Here is a 21,487-nt window from a genome sequence, read left to right on the forward strand (position 1 = left end):
TCGCACAGTTTCCCCTTTAATAAGCTTTTGGGCACAGTGAATCATGGTAATAGTCTTAAAATTTGCTTACTACAGCATCAGCTTTCAAAGAACATTTGAACTTGATATGTCCACTTTAAGTTATGTGATTTATAAACTGAGGAACTGTTTGAAATCTATTGAAGTTTTGAATGAGTACCAGTGTACTGACTCTTAAGGGCAGGGAGACATCTCAGTGATTGTATAGTTTCCATTTTCTAGTTGAAAACATCAAAACTCAAAACTTGACTAAAGCCAAAACCCAAGTTTCCCCACTGCCCAAGGGTTGTGGATCCCCAGGAAGAATGCCGCTTCTCAGGCTGATTTCTCTCAGGACACAGCCCTTATAAGGAAGGCAGTGAGGCTGGGGCTTTCCAGGTGGACAGGTCATATTTCCACATATAACCCGATGAGCATTGTGTGGGGTCGAGGGAAGGACTGGGCTCACTATTTTAAACTTCTTATTTCATACCATGGACTTCCCCATCCCCTCTCCCGAGAAAGGCATACAAGTATTTCCTAACTTTTTTAGTCATGAACTTCCTTTCATGGATTCCGACCTTAGATCACATCCAGATAAGCATTGTGTAATGGGATGGGTGGGGGAGATGATTATTTAGTCACAGTTGCAGGAGAGGCAGGAGGGAGGGCTTCTAGCAGTTCCTCCCGCTCGCTGACTGAGTCAGAGTTCACTGCAGGGCCTCGTGCAGGCATAGCCCAGTGAGGCTCCCCCGCCGCCTTCATGGACCATTTGTCCTGCCTCTGGGACCTGTCCTCCCACTGTCCCTCTGAACTTTCCCCTTGGCCACACATCCCCTCTACCTCCCATTCTACTCTCCTCCCGCTTCCCAACAGTTCCCTCCGTCTCACCAGCTTCTCTCTGGGGATGACGGGACTGGAATGTGACTCTCATCCTGATTATTTCTAGTTGAGTGATTTCCAGCGCTCCTCTCTGGAGGTGAGTGCTGAGTGTGCCCAGCACACCCAACCCTTTGTGCAGGCCTGGGGTCAGGATCCCACCGTCTGCTCGCCTCAGGGCGCAGACCCTGTGCTCCATCGTGGTGGCTCCAAAGGGCGGTTGTGGACAGAGTGCAGTGCTGACAAAAATCTAGAAGCCACGTCTGCACATTCAATGAAAGCAGAGACCATGAAGAGCACTTAGCTTTGGGAAGTGGGGTTGTCAGTAACTCTTGTCCTTTTTTTTTTTTCTCCTTTCATATTTTTAGTGTCTCTAATTTCTCTGCAGTCAGTTGAAGTAATACCCTTTTTGTGGGGAAAAAAGCCAGTCAGCACTCCTAAAAGTCTTCACCTGAGTCAGAAGGTAAAAAAAAATAGGGCTTCCCTTCTTGTAAATCACCATTTTATGATTTTCCTGGTCCCTCAAGACTGGACGCCACTGAGGCAGCTCTCTGTCTCCTCTCTTTTCATGGCTCCTTTTATTGTCCCTGCCTTCCTCCTCATGCACAGCCCCTCAGGGTCGGATCTCAGACCTCTACCCTCTTCTCACAGGGGCTCTGTACCTCAGTCTCTATCATCACATCATCAAGGAGCTGATATTGTTTTCAAGTGAAAGTCCAAAATTTACATGCAAGATCCATCCTCTGCCAGTGACCGGAGGAGGGAGGTCTATATAATTAACATACAGAGATTCTGAGTGTGAAGTTGTATGTGGAATGCTGTCCCAGGCATCGGGTTTAAAGGAGCATGAGGTGTAGTCAGGAAGAAAAAAGGATGGGAACTACTGAGTGTGGATATAGCCTAGTTCAGGTTTGAATCGGAAAGCTGTGACTGCAGAGGGAAAGACCCTTTTCAATTCCCTGGAGGGTTTTGGTTATCATCTTGTGTTGATGCAGTGCTGTTTTGTGGCATGAACCTTAATGATTTGGGAGTTATAACTTTATCAGGATAAAATGATCCTTTCTACTCCAAGCTTTCTAAGTATTATTTAAGTACAAATTAAGTAACAGTAAATCTGTCCATCAATATTATAAAAGTCTCTGTGACAGAAACTGTCTTAACTCTTGATTCTTTCACATAACTTTAGTACTTTCTTGCCTTGAGTGTATTTTCTCCAATCTTATATTGAAAATTTGTGTTTGTCTCATGTCTTGAGGCTGTGGAGTTGTCCTGTTTTTCTTCATCATCTTACAAGCGTTCAAGTGATTTTAATTGAAAGATGGGTTCATCCACAGTCTTATGGGGACTTAGAAGCACGTGTTTGTTGAGTGTGTGCCGGGTGGTGTCTTGCAGCTTGTTGGGGTGGAAGAAACTTCCAAATCTGCTTCCTGTGGCAGGATAAGATGTAGCCTAGGTGATGGTCTACTTCTAAGTCCAGCTCAGGACCTGGCTTATAATAGACACCATATGACAGCCCAGGACAGTCTCCACGATCATGGCATAGATGGCAGGTTCAAGTAGATCCCTTGTTCTGATCTCTGGGTCTTCCCTTCTCCTTACAAATTTGGATTTTGCCAATCCACCAAGACTCAAAATACCTGTCTGTTCCTTTAGGTCATAATAAAACCTTGTTATCTGTGCTTTCAGAACTTTTCCTTTCTTTCCTTTTTATTTTTTTTTTTTTGCCGCTGATCTCTTTTTTAAGGAAATTTTAAAGAGGTCGTATAAAACATTAAATCAGACCTGCTATGCTGAAACGGAGTGGAGGGGTATTGTAGAACCACATGTACTCCTGCTATGAACTGGATGTTTATGTCTCCCCTAAATTCGTATGTTGAAGCCCTCATACCCTGTGTGTTGGTATTTGGAGGTGGGGCCTCCTCAGAGAGGTAACTAGGTTTAGATGAGGTTCCAGATGTTCAGACTGGGCAAGTATAGTGGAAGAAGATGAAATGAGGTCTACAGTTAACAAAGAAATTTCAAGTATAGAAGGAAACACTTCATAAATGACTTTGGAAGGGAGAGAAAGTCATCATCAGGGAGTTTGGCTTCAAAGGAGCCTGTGTCTGCGTTGCCAGCCAACTTGAAGACTGATGAACGTGTCCTGATGAGGAGCCAGATGCAGATCACTTACGGAAAGAACACCATCGCCTGTGACCTATATTAAAGAAGTCCCTGGGCACCTTTGACAGCCTGGCATTCATCCTGAAACCCTCAGTGAATTCAAAAGTATAGTCAATGATATTGGGACCAACAGACCAAAAGCTGGAAGGTGTTTCTGCAGCTTAGGATCCCCCAGCTGAAGAAGGATGTGATTTGCAAGACATGTATGTCTTCGCTGGAGTCTCGTCCCCCGTGTCATTGGTGCTGGCAGTGGCTCTGTCGCTGTGTGGCAAGTCGTCATGTGTAGTGTCTGCTGTGGTCACAGCTTCGTGTCTGTTTTCTCTGCACAAGTGTCTAAAGCCTGCTGGGTGGCCTCCAGGAGGGGTTGGAGGGAGGGGTGTGCTTCCTGGGTTGAACTTCACTGTTTGTAGCTAACTGATCTTAGTAAACCTAGAGATACATGGGATTTTGTTTGTTTTTAAGCTGAACTTTTGAAAAGCACGAGTAATTTATGTTGAGTGCTAAAGAATCTGCCTACCAGTACAGGAGACTTGGGTTCGATCCCTGGGTCAGGAAGATCCTCTGGAGGAGGAAATGGCAGCCCAGTTCAGTATTCTTGTCCAAATCCCATGGACAGAGGAAGCTGGCGGATGACAGTCCATGGGGGTCACAAAAGAGTTGGACAGTCACAGAAGAGTCAGACACAACTTAGTGACTAAACAAAAGGTAGAGCCTCCAAGTTGGGATTAGTGCTTTCCTTTCTTATAAGTGAAAAAAAAGGGAGAGACCAGAGTTCTGTCTCTGTGATATGAAGGGTACAGCAGGGAGGAGGCAGACCCGGAGGAAGGCATTCCTCAAGCACCTGGCATTCCCAGCCTCCAGAACTGGGAGAAATGAGCATTTGTTGTCTCTGCAACCCATTGTTGGCACTTTTTTGCAGTACCCTCAGCTAAGACCACTCTGCTCCCCATGCCTCTCCTGGCACCCCCATGTGGACCTTGCATGCGGAGCGTCCTGGGGTACAGTTTGGGAACCAGCACTCCATATGCAGCCCATCTACTCTCACCAGGCCGTGGCCTGATCCCCCTGACACCCTGTGTTGTGGTGAGGGGGGATTTGCAGCGAGGATGGTGGTTTCCTCTCTAGGCTTCTTTTCACCTGCCCAGGAAGACAGAGGTGCAGAAAGGCCCCTCGCCCTCACCTCTGCTCTGGAGCTTCGGTCAGGATGGCAGTCCTACTTATTTAGCACAGGAGATCCTTCACTGTTTGACCAGACTCATTTCTTACAATCTGTATGCCCTCCTTCTAGACCCCAACTCGCACTAACTTTCCCAGAGTGACATGGAACTGCTCAAAACTCCCCAGGAATTCATCGCGATGTGTCGTTTTAATTTCTTCCCTTTGCAGGGAGTGGCATTCCTGGTCACCCTGCAGGACTTAGTGCCTGGCCATCCCCTCCACCACTGCCCTTGCCCCACCCCAATGGAAGGGGCAGCCTAGGGGCACCTCTCCTAGAGGTGGGTCTTCCATCACAGCCCTCTGCGCCTTGGCCACCCCTGTGGGCTCTTGTCCTGCCACTTGACATACTGACCTGTCATGGTGGCCTCCTCAGCTGTCTCCTTGGGGACAGCAGTTGGTTCATTTCATTGTTGTTCTCAGAATGAACTAAATGCATGATTGGTCCCTGGATGATTAACACTGCAATTTGTAATGTTCATATTTTATATAAAAAGTTTCATCTACATAAATGTCAGATGTCTCCAGTTAGATAGCTACATGTAAAGTTTATATAAAGTTTTAAAAATAGTTTTTCTTAAAATTGAAAATAAAACTGCTGAAAAGAGCTGAGCCCCAGCCACCTGGGCCTGGAACTGTGCGCTGCCTGGAGCTCTCGGTGTTCCTTCCTCCTCCTCTGCCTGTTCTCCCTTGTCCCCTCCACCTAGACCGTCCTTCCTGACTTCTCTCCCTCCTGCTTCACATTTCCCAAGATGCTGCAGGCTGCTGTGACCTCCTACTCCTGTGAGCTGCTCTTGCATGACTGTCAGCCGCCCCCCCCACCGCCCCCCCGCCCCCACCCCCGGCATACCATTCTCAGAATCTTAGCAGCTCTGCTGACGTTTGCTGAGGGAGCATAAAGGACCTGGGAGGCTTGGGAGTGACCGGAGGAGTCTTCTCAGGGGGCATGACCTCAGCTGAGCTCTGGAGGAGGAGGAAGGGAGTCAGCCACACAAAGAAAGGCCAGAAAGGCCATGCAGCCGTCCTGAGAGTGGCCAGGCCTCTCCAGTGCTTGCTCCTCTCATGACCATGGGTTCCGGACACAGCCCTGGAGACCTGGGACCATGCTGTTATTTTCTTCATAGAGTATGTGTCTCTCTTCCCCAGTATCCTTCAGTCAGCCAGTCGTCTTTTTTATCCCCAGCCCCAGTCTGATTGTGGAAAAGTCTAAACAACACAAAGATTTTCCCAGCTTTAGATTAAAATGATAAAATAATGATCACAGTGATGTGCAGTTCAGCATGTACCCCTGGCCCAGTACTGCTGTCAGTGCTCTCAAGGGATTGTCACATATTCCCTGCCTTAGAGCTGTCGGAGGCAGATGCTGTTGTACGCTGTGGACGAGGAAGCTGAGGCCTGGAGCGGTCAAGGGACTGCTTTCTGGGTTGGTCAGGGGCAGCACACGTGTAATCAGGGCCTTGTTTCCCTCTCTGTTCATTCCTTTCACCCCAAGGCACTGGGATGAGCCAGCCCAGCTCCACCAGCATGTCAGCTCTGTGTCTCAGACCTTTGTCACCGAGGCCTATCGGGCGGCTGGGAGGGTGAGATATATGGGTACTCATGAAGCATGCTGCCTGGCGCAGAGTAAGTGCTGGGGGTGAATTGTTGGAGCCTCACTTTCCCCATTGGAAAAGGAGGGGACTTGAGCTAAGTCATCCTCTAGTGTCCCTTTCAGCCCCACATTCCTGTGCTCCTGCAAGTGCTGAGGATTCCCTCAGGGCAGGGCAGGGAAGGCAGGTGAGCAGGAGCGTCCCCTGGGGGGCAGGCCTGGTCCGGACGCACCCCCCCCACCAACACACCCCCCACAAAGGCCTTTGGTGGTGGTGTGCTTTTCCACCTTACTGTGTCTCATAAAACTGCAGGAACCACAATTTGAAATTCAAGGTTATGTAAATGGTAACAGGAGAGATGAAACTATGACGAAGATGAACATTTCATATTCCCACTGAGACTGAGTATTTGTTCCTCTTCATAGTTTTGTTGGGGCTTCCCTGATAGCTCAGTTGGTAAAGAATCCGCCTGCAATGCAGGAGACCCCGAGTTGATTCCTGGGTTGGGAAGATCTGCTGGAGAAGGGATAGGCTACCCACTCCAGTATTCTTGGGCTTCCCTTGTGGCTCAGTTGGTAAAGAATCCGCCTGCAATGCGGGAAACCTGGGTTTGATCCCTGGGTTTTGTTGTCTTTAATCAAGAAATGGGAGTCCTGACGACCTTCGATCCCTCCAAAAAGCATATTATCATCTCCCTTGCAGATGCAAAAATAAATGCCATTCTTTGAAAGGATAATTTATCCAGGGCGCTAAATAAAAATTCACGTGTTTGCAGCATTTTTTTGGTTCTTTTCAAGCTTCTGTAGGCCTTGACTTTCCCAGGCACTTCCTCCCGCTACGGGGGCAGTGCTTCACCCTGAGCTCTCACAGCTCAGCCCCAGAGGGAGGCCCCCCAGGCTCCCCAGGAGTGCCTGCGTGCACCTTCCCTCCCTCAGTCATCTTCTGCCTCTGCCCGGCTCTCCTCCCTGGACTTGCATCACCCTGTGCCTTCTTGCTTCTCCATGAGCTGTCGTCACAGCCCCTCACCAGACTGAGTCCAAAAGTCATCTTCACAGACCCTTGGAAACTCAACCCCACATGCCTACTTTGGGAAGTCACAGGGACAGAGATATGTAGGGCTCTTGCATTTGTTTCCAGTTTCTGCATTTCTTGGCTGCTTAAAAAAAATTGTGTGTTTGCCTCCCTGTTCCATCCCTCACTCCACTGCACCCCATCTCAGGCAGAGGTAGGCTCCCTGTTCTGTCTTTAGAGCTTACTCCCTTCCCCACCCCAGCACTTCTCCACATTGTTTCATAATAGCCCTTCATTTGTCAGAGCTGCTAAGCTCTGCATACCCTGATGGCTGGGGTATCCTTCCAGGGCTGAAGAATGCATAAATGACATAAATTTTCTTTTAAGAAATTGTAAGAGCCCCAATCCTTCCATCATTCCCACTAATTAATACATAAATAAACCAGTCAGGCTGTCGATAACCTGGGCACGACCATTCTTCTGTTTGTATGTGCACCGTCTGGTCATTAGCAGAATGGCTCAGTGCATAATGCTCACCTGCATTTCTTGTTGTTCTGCTCTTATAGGAAATGGCTCTTATTATTTCCACCCATCTGAATATTACTTGTCCTTAAAGCACAACCACGAGTTCCAGCAACCTGATGTTATTAAGAACGACAGCTGATATTTTATCGAATGCTTCCTTTGTGCCAGGCTTCCCCGTCCCCACACTTGCATATTCAGGAGGTGTTAGTCTCTGAGTCGTGTCCGACTCTTTGCAACCCCATGGACTGTAGTCCGCCAGGCTCCTCTGTCCATGGAATTCTGCAGCCAAGAATACTGGAGTGGGTTGTCATTTCCTTCTCCAGGGGTTCTTCCCTGACCCACAGAGCAAACCCAGGTCTCTTGCATTGCAGTCAGATTCTTTACCATCTGAGCCACCGGGGAAGCATCTACATTGAATGCTCATGCTAATCCTCTGAGAGGCACTCTGGTGCAAATTTTGCATGTGAGGGTGCAAGTGTCAAGTGTTCAGACCACCTGTTTGAGGTTAAGTAGCTAGGTTAGTGGTGGAGCTGGGATTTGACCCCAGACATCTGGCTCCAGGGCCCAAGGCCTTGACTTGATGCACAGGAGAAATTCATTTTCTTTGCTAAACTTCTTGTACCCTTTGTATTTCTTAGCAGTCGTGTACTTCTCTCAGTCATCCTTGACATTTGAGGGACTGTATCATAGGGCTTCTGAATTTCTAGTAGCAGGTGTCAAAAACTTAAAAATACTGGTTTTTAAAAAATGAATGTTTCTTAAAAATGCTTTTTTCTTGTACTCAAGTTGCTTCAGTCATGTCTGACTCTTTGCAACCCCATGGGCCGGAGCCCGCCAAGCTCCTCTGTCACTGGGATTCTCCAGGCAAGAATACTGGAGTGGGTTGCCATGCCTTTCTCCAGGGCACGTACTTTCTAGGATAGAATACTGGAGTGGATTGCCATGCCTTCCTCCCGGGCATCTTCCCAACTCAGGGATCAAACTGCATCTCCTGCATTGCAGGCAAATTCTTTACCACTGAGCCACCTCATATAATGCAACTGTAGAAAAATAGCAAGTTTGTTTTTATTTTAATTATTTTCCATAAAGCATCCAAAGAAGTCAGGGTAGGGTGCAGAGAGATGAATTCATTTGTTGGTGACTTTCCTGTGTGTGTCTGCTGTTTTCCCAGGCATGGAGTACAGCAGGGACTGCCGATATCTCTGCTCCCCTGACATCTGTGTTCTGTTGTGGGAGGGGTGAGGTTTGCGCTTTGTAAACAGTTTGACAGCATTCATTCAAGGACCGCCTGTTTCTTTCTTAAATCTACACATTCCTTTTGTTTTTTCAAGAAATTTTCTTCAGCTTTTGGTACAACAGATGTTGCAGGTGTTAATCCCTGTTGTTGTTAACTTTTCTCCAAAGATTAAATGTTCAGTTTTAATTCTTGTTTCCAAGGTCTGTGGGACATAGTTAAAACAGAGGTTTGAGAGTAACTGGAATTTTAAACATTTTCTTTCTCTTTTGGCATGGGAAATCAGGATTTTTCAAAAGGGATGGAGATAGTTATATAATGCTCTATCGTGGGATAAGAATTAAAAGCAGAATATTGGTGAGTACTGTCTCTTAGAAGGTCTGTCTCTTCATTTTCTTCTGGCAGCTCCTCTTTCTTACAGGGGTACTTAACGCATCATTTAATGTCATGTCTTTAAAAGGAGGAGAATTGCAGTTCAAACTTGAAATCAGTGTCTTGTTAAACTGCAAGAAAGGAGCCCTCCTTGTATTCCGGACTTCACAGAGCCGGAGGCTGGACAGGTGTGAGGCCAGGCACACACGTTCCTTTTCCTCCATAACGTTCTTCCCCACACGTGTGTGTGCAGAGAGGATGTGGCAGCACAGAGCAGCTGAAGAACAAATTGGCATCAACAGTATTGACACACCGGCATAGATCATGTTTATGACTCTACTGAGAAGGTTATGCCAGTGATTTAGGTAGAGGCAGCTGTCTCTTAGGGGCCCTGAATTATGGCTGATTTAACAATTCTTAGAACCCATTGAAGGCTATTGTTGTTGAGCGTCTACATAATTTAAGCCCTCGCCATCCTGTCCTTATAGGAGATGTCAGAATAGTACAAGCCAGCCCCAGACTGACCTGTTCCTGCAGCCCTGTGGCTGTGTGGCTTTGCAGGCTTTAGGAAGACGTCTGTCGGTGCCTGTGGTTTCCGCAGTTAGGTTGATCAGAGGTGAATGCCATTTCTCACATTTTGCCCTGAGGGGCTGGAACCCAGAAGGTGTGCCTGTTTGCAGAGGTTTACAGAGAGGGACTGACCAAGCTGGCCTGGGGGTGGGGCGGCCAGCTCTGCCTCTCTGCACTAAGCCACCCTCTTCCACCTGAGCCTCTGGGTGGCTCCCCTCAGCAAGAACATAAGTCGAGGACAGAAGCAAGGTCCCCACGTTGTTCTGGAGAATATTAGAAACATCAAAGCCTCTCTCAGACCACCAAGCACATCATATCCTGGGTACATATAAAGGACTCAGCAAATTCTGGTGTCAACAGCTTAGGAACTATGCAAGTTAACTCATGCATATGTTTATTATTAGAGCAAGGTCCTAATAATAAAAGCAAGCCAGCAGTTGTCCAACATTTTCATGTTGTTATCCTCACCCTGCCATTCCAGTCAACCCCTGCATACATGGGTGTACTCCTCACTCAGCTGCGCCCCAGCCACGCATGCACACACCTGAGTGATCACCAAATATAGCCTTGTCCCAGATCTGGATCTTTTTCCATTGATGAGATTAGCCAGGTCCCATTTATAATAAACAAATGTTTGACTATCCCCTTTTTGTAAATTACTAGTAGCTAGGTTACTGTTAATATGAACAAAAGATAGTATATTTTTAAAAACTGTTAGAGATTAGAACACCAGTAATTGTTATCACATAAAATAAACTTGGTGAAGGGGGTATTTTACCCCTTCCCAGGGTTTAGGAGCGACTAAGTGATGGGTATTTTATTCTGATTCAGGTTCTCACTGGAGGTGATTTTGTCCTCCCTTGTCCCCAGTGGGCATTTAGTGTTGTCTGGGTGTTTTTGATTGTTAGTGCTGGCATGAGTGGATATTACTATCCTCTAGTAAGTAGTGCCCAGGGATGCTTGTAAACATTCTGTAATGCACAGAACAGTCCTCTGTGACAAAGAATTAGCCCAAAGTGTCAGTGGTCCTGCCGGTGAGACACCCTGCTGTAAATCGTTAGGTTTATTTGCTGAACTGTATAGCGGATTAGCCTTTAGTTAGATCACACTAGTGCTCATAATCCATTGTGTTCTGCACTGGGCCTTGGTACCCTGACCAGGATTGGGATGAGCTCCAACCACATGTGAAAGCCTGAGTTCAGGCAGCTGATGGCAACACGGACTATGTTCTATGGGCCATAGAACAGCCAAAGAAAAGGAAGAACTGACATGATAATAAGTACCTAGGGTCACGGGAGGGGGTGAACAGTAAAAATGTGGTGTGGAGCCCAGTTTTCCAAGTGTGTTTTGAGACCACCGGTGGTGGCATCCCCTGGGAGCTTGATGGAAATGCAGACTCTCAGGCTCCCCTCAGACTGACTGAGTCGAAATCTGCATTTCTGCAGGATACCCATGTGTGTCTGAAAGTTAGGCACTGGGTAAGCATTTTTTACTTGGAGGAAAATATATCTCCATTCATACTGTGGCTCTGACTCTTAGCAGAGGTGTGACCTTGGCCACGTTATAAAACCTCACTGCACCTTATTTATTTTGCCTGTAGAAAGGGGATACCATCACCTACCTCTTAAAGTGGTCGTGACAATCAAACAGGCTTATCTGTGCCAAGGACTCATCACATGGTAAAAGCTCAACAAACTGAGCTGTGATAAATAAAAAGAAAAAGAAGGCTAAAGTAGAGAACCCTTTTGTTGTTCAGTTGCTCAGTTGTGTCCAACTCTCTGCGACCCCATGGACTGCAGCACACCAGGCTTCCCTGTCCTTGACCATCTCCCAGAGTTTGCTCAAGCTCATGTCCATTGAGTCAGTAATGTCATTCAACCAGCTTGTCTTCTGTCATCCCCTTCTCCTCCTGCCTTCAATCTTTCCTAGCATCAGGGTCTTTTCTAGTGAGTTGGCTCTTTGCATCAGGTGGCCAAAGCTTATCAGAGCTTAAGCATCAGTCCTTCCAATGAATATTCAGGACTGATTGCCTTTAGAATTGACTGGTTTGATCTCCTTGCCATCCATGGTACTTTTCAAGAGTTTTCTCCAAAACCACAGTTCAAAAGCATCAGTTCTTTGGCGCTCAACTTTCTTTATAGTCCAACTCTCATATCCATAACACGACTACTGGAAAAACCATAGCTTTGACTAGATGGACCTTTGTCGGCAAAGTAATGCCTCTGCTTTTTACAGAGAACCCTAGGGAGGCAATTTATGTCTTAACCTCACAGTCATCATCACCAGACAGTGCTTGGACTCTGCAAATCTGATTTCTTTGAATAGGAAAATAGCGGAACCTGGAGTGTCATAAGCTTCTGTAGACTGTGGTTCCTCTCGGCAGCCTAGTTGGCAGAGAGTAGGTGGGTCTGGGGACCGAATAGCCAGAATTCCTAGACACGTTCCATCAGCCCAGCTTGAGGCACACTGCCCTGTTCAGTCTCCCACAATTTGAAAGTTAACATAGTAGGAATCTTTAGGACACTGAAAAGGAGAAAGGCTGTGGCAGACAGGAAGGATGCGGTTTGAGGAAGGAGACCACGAGAGTTGAGTCCTCATCTTACTGGTAGAGTTTAAGGATGGGACTTCAGGTTCAGTACACTGAATACTCAGGTGACAGGGCGGTCCCTGGTTTTTTTCTATATACACGTAAAGGTTGTCTGAAATTCGGCCCTACCCACCCCTCCTGCGCCTGCCGCATCACCCCTGACAGCTCACAAGAATTACTTTTTGGAAACAAGAATCTTTTATGAACCAGAGGAAGGGTAAATACTTCCAGTATGAGATAAAGCAGAACTTGAATCATAACTGCAGGGTCCAGCAGAGTGTCAGCAGCCAAGATGGTGAAAGAAGAGAACAAAGAACAGAAAAAGAGAAGGGCTCAAGTGGAAGATTTCGTGCTGCAGAATAAGATTAATAATACTGACTAAAGTTCCTTTTGAAAAGGAGATTAATTTAGACTGTATTATGTTCAGTCATGAGTGCCCCTCTTAAGTATACAGGTTGTGAGAGGGGAGTTGTCTTCTAAGTGTTTTGCAAGAGAACATTTTTTCAACCTTTGATTTAAATCAGAACAGGTTTGCAGTATTTTCTTTAATTTTCAGTTATAAAAATGTTTATTATTATAAACTTTAGAAAACTTTCAGGAAATACAAAGATGAATGGCAATCACACCAAACCTAGAACCTGCCAATCTCTTACTGAGCTATTATTTATCAAGCACCTGTTGGTTGCCAGGGACTGCATGGTGCTGGACAGACCCTCATGGACAAGAAGGCAAAGTTCTAACCTTCTCTGAGCTTACAGTTGAGGGACTAAATTTTGATGTGTTTCCTGCTAGTATTTTTTGTGTGCCCTTAATATGTGGTAGCCAACAATAGGAGGTAGCATTCCCTATATTCCTGTGTGTTGGACCCTGTTTTAGGTGGTTTGTATGTATGTGTTGACTCAGTCCCTGTAACACCATTATGAGGGAGGGGCTATTATTCCCACTTGAAAGATTGGGAAATGGAGGCTCAAAGAGGTTAAGAAACTTGCTAAAGATCACAAAATCTACACATGCAGGGTGTTGATTAAAACCATTAAAAGCCAGGCATCCTGACTCCAGAGCCTGACCTATTAATCACTGAAATGTCTGCCTCTCATAATATTTACAAAATTGAGACCATACAATATAGATAGTTTTGATTCCTGCTTTTAAATTGACCATTATACTGAGCATCCTGTAACGTTCCTAAATGGTCTATTATTTCTTACCTCCAAAAAAGTACAATTTTAGTTCATTTGTTTAATAGGCTCACAACGAAATAAGTGTAAATAAAAATGTGATAAGTACTCTTAATGGCTTATTATTATTTTTTCAATCCAACATTTTTAAGAGGAGTTAAGGTGAACAACTTACATTAGGAAATTAAGCATTTTGTGGCTTATGCATGATTTCACAGCAGGAAAACAAACCCAGCTTTAGATAAAAGGCAATGGTGATGACCGTTCTGTAAATTAGACATAACATGGAATAGTGTTAGAGCCATTGGATGGAAGAGAGTGTGTTGTCTGGTGGGTGGTTGTGAGGCTCAGGTTGCCTGCACAGGCTTTTCACTGCATGTGTTAAGAATGCACTGAGTCAGATGAGGTCCGCTTGTAGGGGAACTTAATGCAGCTCTTCATCACTACTTTCATGGTGAGCCACTGGGATGTTCTCTGTGTGTCTATAAGGTATTGATTACAGTAACACTGCACCAGCAACATCATGTCTGCAGTTGGGAAAGGTACAAATTCTTGATCTGTAAAGAGATTTCAGCTAAGAAATAGAAATTTGAAAATTGATGTCATAAGAGACATTTGAATTGTAAAAGTGGTAATCACTCAGTCATTTCTGACTGTTTGCAACCCCATGAACTGTAGCCCTCCAGGCTCCTCTGCCCATGGGATTTTCCAGGCAAGAATACTGGAGGGGGTTGCCATTCCTGTTTCCAGAGGATCTTCCCGACCCAGGGGTCGAGCCTGGGTCTTCTTCATTGCAGGCAGATTCTTTACCAATTGAGCCACCAGGGAAGCCCCTTGTAGGGGTATCTATAGAAAGCATGAACTTACTGTTTCACCCTGGACAAATTACCTGGCTTCTCTGAGCCATAGCTTTCTCTTCAGGCTGATACTTGCCTTCTGGAGTTGGCATCAGGATGAAAGAAGTCTGTCCATATGAAACACCTGACATGGTGCCCAGTGCTTGGTAGAGGAACTATTAATGGTCATTGTTACTATTGGCAATTAAAGATGAAAAGTTTTAATCTTCTTTTAAAGCACCTAGCCTTATAATACAGTGGTCAGGAATGTGCATGAAAGCCAGACTGCTTGGGTTCCACCCCTGGCTCTAACTGCTTCCCAGCTGTGTGGCCTTGGGCAAGGCACGTAGCTGCCTGACCTTCCATTTGTTTCTCTTTAGAACTGAACAGTTACCACACCTGCGTCTTAGGGTGGTTGAGAGGTAAATGAATTACATACATAAAACCTGCAGAACAATTTGGATCAGAGTGAACACTATATGAAAGTTTGCTGTGGTTATCAATCACATAGTCATTAATTCAGAAAAAGATAAAATATTATACCTTACAAAGTAGGTGTCTTTGAAGATTTCCCCAGCTGCTGTGACTTCTTACTATTTGATGTAGCAGTATAACTTGTTAGATGTTTGTGGCTCAGGTGTAGTTTTTCAATTCATAGTAAAACTTGAATTTTAAATTTAGTAATGTCATTGTTAATATCTGAATGAGCAGAATTTTCTGATTAGGGACTATGTTTAAATATAATTTTTTATTGAAAAATGGCCATTCTGGATGTGGTATATGTATACAATGGAATACCTCTCAGTCATAAAAAAGGATGAATTTTTGTCATTTGCTGCAACAAGGGATGGGCTTGGAGGGTATTATGCTAAGTGAAATAAATCAGAGAAAGATGAAAACTGTATGATTTCCTTTGTGTGTATAATCCAAAAAATACAATAAACTAATAAATATAATAAAAAAAGACTCACAGAGAACAAACTTAGTGGTTCAGGGGGAGGTGGGATGAAGGGGAGGAGGATAAGGGGTCCAAACTAATATGTATAAAATAAACTACAAGAATATATTGTACCACACAGGGAATATAGCCAGTACTTTGTATGAACTATAAATGGAGTATAACCTCTAAAAACTGTGAATCACTATATTATATACCTGTAACGTGTACGTGCTCAGTTGTGTCCGACTCTGCAGTCCCGTGAACTGTAGCCTGCCAAACTTCTCTGTCCTTGGGATTTCCCAGGCAAGAATACTGGAGTGGGTTGCCATGCTGTGATCCCAGGGGATCTCCTCGACCCAGGGATCGAAGCTGCGTCTCTTGCACTGGCAGGCGGATTCTTTACCACTGTACCACCTGGGAAGCCAACGTATAATACTGTACAGCAACTGTACTTCACTTAAAAAAAATAAATAAAAAGGAAGAAAAGGAAAAAATAAAACTGACCATCCTGAAATGTCCTTTTGCCTCCTCAGATTACTCAGAGTTGGGAGAGCTTCCCCCACGATCTCCACTAGAACCAGTTTGTGAAGATGGACCCTTTGGCCCGGTCCCAGAGGAAAAGAAAAGAACATCTCGTGAACTTCGGGAGCTGTGGCAAAAGGCCATTCTACAACAGATATTGCTGCTCAGGATGGAGAAGGAAAATCAAAAACTGCAAGGTTGGTTTTCTTTTTTTAACACTAAACTGGCCTGATGGTGGTTTAATTGGTCCTGACTCTAAAGTGAGACACATCAGACATAGAGGTGTTATTAAAAAAAAAGCAAGGTACTCCAACATACATAAATGTACGTATTAAATGCCTGTTTTACTTTTTTAAAGTAAAGTTAATACCTTTTACTTTCGGGAGATTTAATGATAATTGCACCCATTGTATTAAGTTGAATCTTCTGAGAGGCATCCTTCAAATGTCAGCTTTAACTCTCTGAAAAGTGTCTTTTGTTTTCTCTCTCTTTGTCCCTGCTTTGTCTTCTGCTGTAGTCTTTGCCTGGGTATTAGGTGTGAACAGATCCTACATAAATCATTACAGTTCATAACCTCACTCTGTACTTTTTTAGTGATTTGCAGGTAACCTGAAAAACAGAGATCTAGACTTCAGGTTAGCTGAGTTCTACCTGTATTGATATTCAGGTTTTATATAGACTAACTCACTTAATCCTGGTGACAACTCCAGAAGTTAGGTAGTAGCCTGAAGAGAAAACTGAGGCTCAGAACAGCTCTAGGGTTATGTTAGTGCCAAATTGAGACATGAAGTCTGAAGTTTAGATTTTGTTCATTTCCTGATTCCAATAGTCATTTGAATCAATAAGTATTATTTTCAAAGTAGCTGAGAAGCTATGTTTTATGTACCCTGGTAGTATAATGGAAAGAACATGGGTCTTGGAGTACAGAGAGCTCCCTGAATGTAAAATAAGGAGGATTTTGGTTGAGAAATCTGAACATACTCTTTAAAAGAGAGGGTTGTACATGCTGACCCTGTCCAGAGCAGTTTGGGAATTACTTCCTGTTTCACTGAACTTCCTCCTTGACTGCAGATCTTCATCTTTTATTGTAACGTTTTTATAGAACTCAAAGTTAAGACAGCAAATCTGATGAATAAGGTTCATTGTCCAAATGAGTATATCATCTTTGACCAAAAGCAAGGAGTCAAATACAAAGTAATAAGACCTTTTGATAAGAATAGTTGAATGGTTGGAATGGTCTATTCATGGGTGCCATGGCCTCTCCAGTACCCAGTATTGAAGCTGAGAAAGACAGCTCGTCCCATGAGGCTACTGTGGAAAGAGATTCCATGGTGAGGGGATTTTATAGCAGTGAATGCTAAGTTTTCTCCCAACTCTGTTTTTCTATCATTTTGTTGCATGTTCTTGAAAGTAATTCTAAAAGCAGATGTCTAAAAGAGATTTGATAGTGATGGCATCACTGAGTGTTCCATCAACTAAATGACAGCTTTGGAGCAGAGCACTTAGAGTCATTGGATGTTGGTTGGGACTTTTGTTAAAAAGCTGAAAGGCAATTATATTCATCACGTAGCCCATAAACCTTTACGCGTATCCTATCCAGTCTTCTTGCAGATGGCAGCTGCAGGAACTCAGAACGTAGTTATAAAATGTAAAGGATACTGGCTGGCTTCTTGGGAATGTGGGGAGGAATCATGACTGTGGTTGATGATACAGGATCAGATTGCCACAGAGGCAGAGTTTTTGTGAAGCTGTGCAAATGATGACCAGGCCAGCTAGAATGGGTGGGGAAGGGTTCCCTGAGGTACTGGGAACACCTTGCCAGGTGTTGCATTGAGTTCAGTAGCCCTTGCCGGCATCCTCATTTGCTGCTTCCTTATTTCATCCAGCAGAGTTCTATCCTGTGTGGTCTCATATTGTTACTGTTTGAGTCTATTTCTTTCCTTAGCTCTATGGAGTCCAACATACTTTAGTGGTGAAAGCATAATAAACTTCCTAAATATCATTTAGGAAGCGTTGTGTCAGTGTGTACAGTACCTGTATTGCTGAGGAAAATAATCACCAATAAGAGCCTGATCATGAATCATCTAAAAACATTTAGTAGGTTTTCTTGGGGTTACAGGGGTGCAGAACATTATTATTAAATGCAAAAGCAAGATTTGACAAAAACCAGCCAGAAGTTCACTGGAGAGAATCATTCTATTCTATTTTTTTTTTTTTGCAGCTGGGAGAGACTCTTGCAGTTGATTAAGGGTTCAGGCTGAATTGCATGCTCTTTGGGAAAGAAATTAGAGGAACATATACAAGGAGTTTTTTCCCATGGTTAAGGCTTTTTATTGGCTTTGGAATGCATGGATCAAATATTTATTACTATTCTTGGAGCATTACATCCAAGAAAGAATCAAACCCTGTTGTCTGAACCTACTTCACTTACTTGTTGACCATTGGAGGCTGAATTGTGCTTTCCTCAAAGTTAAACAGCTGATTTTCAGTGGTGTTGGGACTGAAATGCAAGGCCTCTATCATGGGCCCACAGTCCTCTGCAGCACCCTTTGCAAGGCCATTTCCCCCAGTTATGCATGATGGAGCAGCCTGATGCTGGACAGTAGGGCGACTCACCACAACTGTGGGTTTTGGTCAGCACTATATTGCTTTTGGAATGACCCATATACTTAATGTTGCAGATACTTGTTGTTCAGTTGCTAAGTCCTTTCTGACACTTTGTGAGCCCATGAGCTGCAGCACGCCAGGCTTCCCTGTCCTTTACTATCTCCCTGAGTTTGCACAAACTCATGTCCTTTGAGTCAGTGATGCCATCCAACCATCCCATCCTCTGTCATCCCTGTCTCCTTCTGCCCTCAGTCCTTCCCAGCATCAGGGTCTTTTCCACTGAGTCAGCTCTTCACATCAGATGGCCAAAGTATTGGAGCTTCAGCTTCAGCGTAAGTCCTTCCAGTGATTATTCAGGGTTGCTTTCCATTAGGATTGACGGGTTTGATCTCCTTGCAGTCCAAGGGACTCTCAAGAGTCTTCTCCAACACCACAGTTTGAAAACATCAATCCTTCAGTGCTCAGCTTTCTTTATGGTCCAACTCTTACATCCATACATGACTGCTGGAAAAACCATAGCTTTGACTGTATGGACATTTGTCAGCAAAGTGATGTCTTTGCTTTTTAATACACTGTCTAGGTTTGTTACAGCTATTCCTCCAAGGGGCAAGAGTCTTTTAATTTTGTGGCTGCAGTCACTGTCTGCATTGATTTTGGAGCCCAAGAAAATGAAATCTAACTCCACATTTTCCCCATCTATTTGCCATGAAGTGATAGGACTGGATACCATGTTCTTAGTTTTTTGAATGTTGAGTTTTAAGCCAACTTTTTCGTTATCCTCTTTCACCTTTATCAAGACGTTCTTTAGTTCTTCTTCACTTTCTGCTTTTGAAGTGGTATTATCTGCATGTCTGAAGTTATTGATATTTCTCCCTGCAATCTTGAATCCAGCTTGTGCTTCATCCAATCCAGCATTTCTCATGATGTACTCTTCATGGAAGTTAAATTGGCAGGGTAACAGTATACAGCCTTGACATACTCCTTTCCCAATTTGGAACCAGTCTGTTGTTCCATGTCCAGTGCTAACTGTTGCTTCTTGTTCTGCTTACAGGTTTCTCAGGAGGCAGGTAATGTGGTCTCATATTCCAATCTCATTGAGAATATTCCACAGTTTGTTCTTTTGTCCTTTCCACTGTGTGATCCACACAGTCAAAGGTTTTAGCATAGTCAGTGAAGTAGAAGAAGATGTTTTTTGGAATTCCCTTGCTTTCTCTATGATCCAGCAGATGTTGGCAATTTGATCTCTTGTTTCTCTGTCTTTTCTAAATCCAGCTTGCACATCTGGAAGTTCTCACTTCACATACTGTTGAAGCCTAGCTTGAAGGATTTTGAACATCCTCTTGCTAGCGTGTGAAATGAGTGCAATTGTACAGTAGTTTGAACATTCTTTGGCATTGCCTTTCTTTGGGATTGGGAAGAAAACTGACCTTTTCCAGTCCTGTGGCCACTGTTGAGTTTTCCAAATTTGCTGGCATAATGAGTTCAGCACTTTAACAGCACCATCCTTTAGGATTTGAAGTAACTCAGCTGGAATTCCATCACCTCCACTAGCTTTAGCTTTGTTTGTAGTAATGCTTCCTAATGCCCAGGTGACTTCACTCCAGGATGTCTGACTCTGCACATCATCATGGTTATCTGCATAATGGTAACACAATGAAGTTTGAGTTTTAATTGAATTATAATTGAAGATATTTTTTTAAAGTTTTTTTTCCCTGGTTAAACAAATACTACGTTTGTTATAAAAGAATTAGATAGTGTAGTTTTTCTAAAATCTCTACAAGTTTGGGTGTCATTTACTCAGCCTCCCAGCCCCTTAGCCTTCCTTCCCTTCCTAAGCTTTCAAGAGATGGCAGCAGTCAGAGGAGTATCTTATCTGTGAAGTTCAGTTCAGTTCAGTTCAGTTGCTCAGTCATGTCCGACTCTTTGTGACCCCATGGACTGCAGCACACCAGGCTTCCCTGTCCATTATCAACTCCTGGAGCTTACTCAAATTCATGTCCATTGAGTCGGTGATGCCATCCAACCATCTCATCCTCTGTCATGCCCTTCTTCTCCCACCTTCAATCTTTCCCAGCATCAGGGTCTTTTCAGATGAGTCAGTTCTTCACATCAGGTGGCCAAAGTACTGGAGTTTCAGCTTCAGCATCAGTCCTTCCAATGAATAGTCAGGACTGATTTCCTTTAGAATGGACTGGTTGGATCTCCTTGCAGTCCAAGGGACTCTCAAGAGTCTTCTCCAACACCACAGTTCAAAAGCATCAATTCTTCAGCGCTCAGGTTTCTTTGTAGTCCAACTCTCACATCCATACATGACTACTGGAAAAACCATAGGTTTGATTAGATGGACCTTTGTTAGCAAAGTAATGTTTCTGCTTTTTAATATGCTGTCTAAAATGGTCATAACTTTTCTTCCAAGGATCAAGTATCTTTTAATTTCATGGCTGCAGTCACCATCTGCATTGATTTTGGAGCCCTCCAAAATAAAGTCTCTCACTGTTTCCATTGTTTCCCCATCTATTTGCCATGAAGTGATGGGACCAGATGCCGTGATCTTAGTTTTCTGAATGTTGGTGAAGACCAGGGAAGCCTGGCATTGCTGTAGTCCATGCAGTTGCAAAGAGTCAGACACAACCGAGAGACTGAACAACTAAGTGTATTTCATCTCACTTAATCTTTACAGGAGCAACTCAACGAAATAGCGGTAATTCCTATTTAAAAAATAATTCAGGGTGCAAAAATCCTGTGCCCAGCACATCCTACTCTGCTGCCCTGGACAAAGTAAGGAACCTGCTCAACCTCGGTCTTCTCCAGGATTAAGATTTGGGCTAGGGAGTGTGTGTTTATGGGGTCAGGGGAGAGCAGACTTATTCGAGGTGCACACTGACTTTCAGTGTTTCTGAGACTAAGAAGAACTCTTTGCCAATAAACTAAAGAACTGAGATGAAATGGACAAACTTATTGAAAGATGCAATTTATCAAAATTGAAATTAAAAAAAAAAAAGTCTGAATGGCCCTATATCTGTTAAAGAGATAAAATTTGTGTTAAAAATCTTTCACACAAAGAAAACTCTAGGTCCAAACAGCTCCACTGGATTCTATCAAATATTTAAGGCTCCTAATTGATACATCCCTAGAAAACAATGTGTCATTCATCACAGCAAGTTCTGCAGTGTGTTGGAGAACAGTAGAGAAAGTCGGGGGGCTTAGGCCCACTATGCTTTCTGCTTGGGCCTTGGGTGTTGAGCCCAGTCTGCTGATTCAA

At 44.1% G+C, this 21,487-nt stretch overlaps 1 protein-coding gene across 1 annotated transcript in view; it reads left to right on the forward strand.

Annotated features, from left to right (window-relative positions):
* The window catches only part of TBC1D1 (TBC1 domain family member 1), a 225,209-nt gene that overhangs the window by 160,186 nt on the left and 43,536 nt on the right, over window positions 1-21,487 (forward strand). Inside the window, 1 exon segment of the mRNA XM_070372259.1 lies at window positions 15,630-15,815. Within this exon segment, the coding sequence (XP_070228360.1) occupies window positions 15,630-15,815 (186 nt within the window).

This window comes from Bos mutus, chromosome 6 (assembly GCF_027580195.1).
Source record: "Bos mutus isolate GX-2022 chromosome 6, NWIPB_WYAK_1.1, whole genome shotgun sequence".
NCBI lineage: Eukaryota > Metazoa > Chordata > Mammalia > Artiodactyla > Bovidae > Bos > Bos mutus.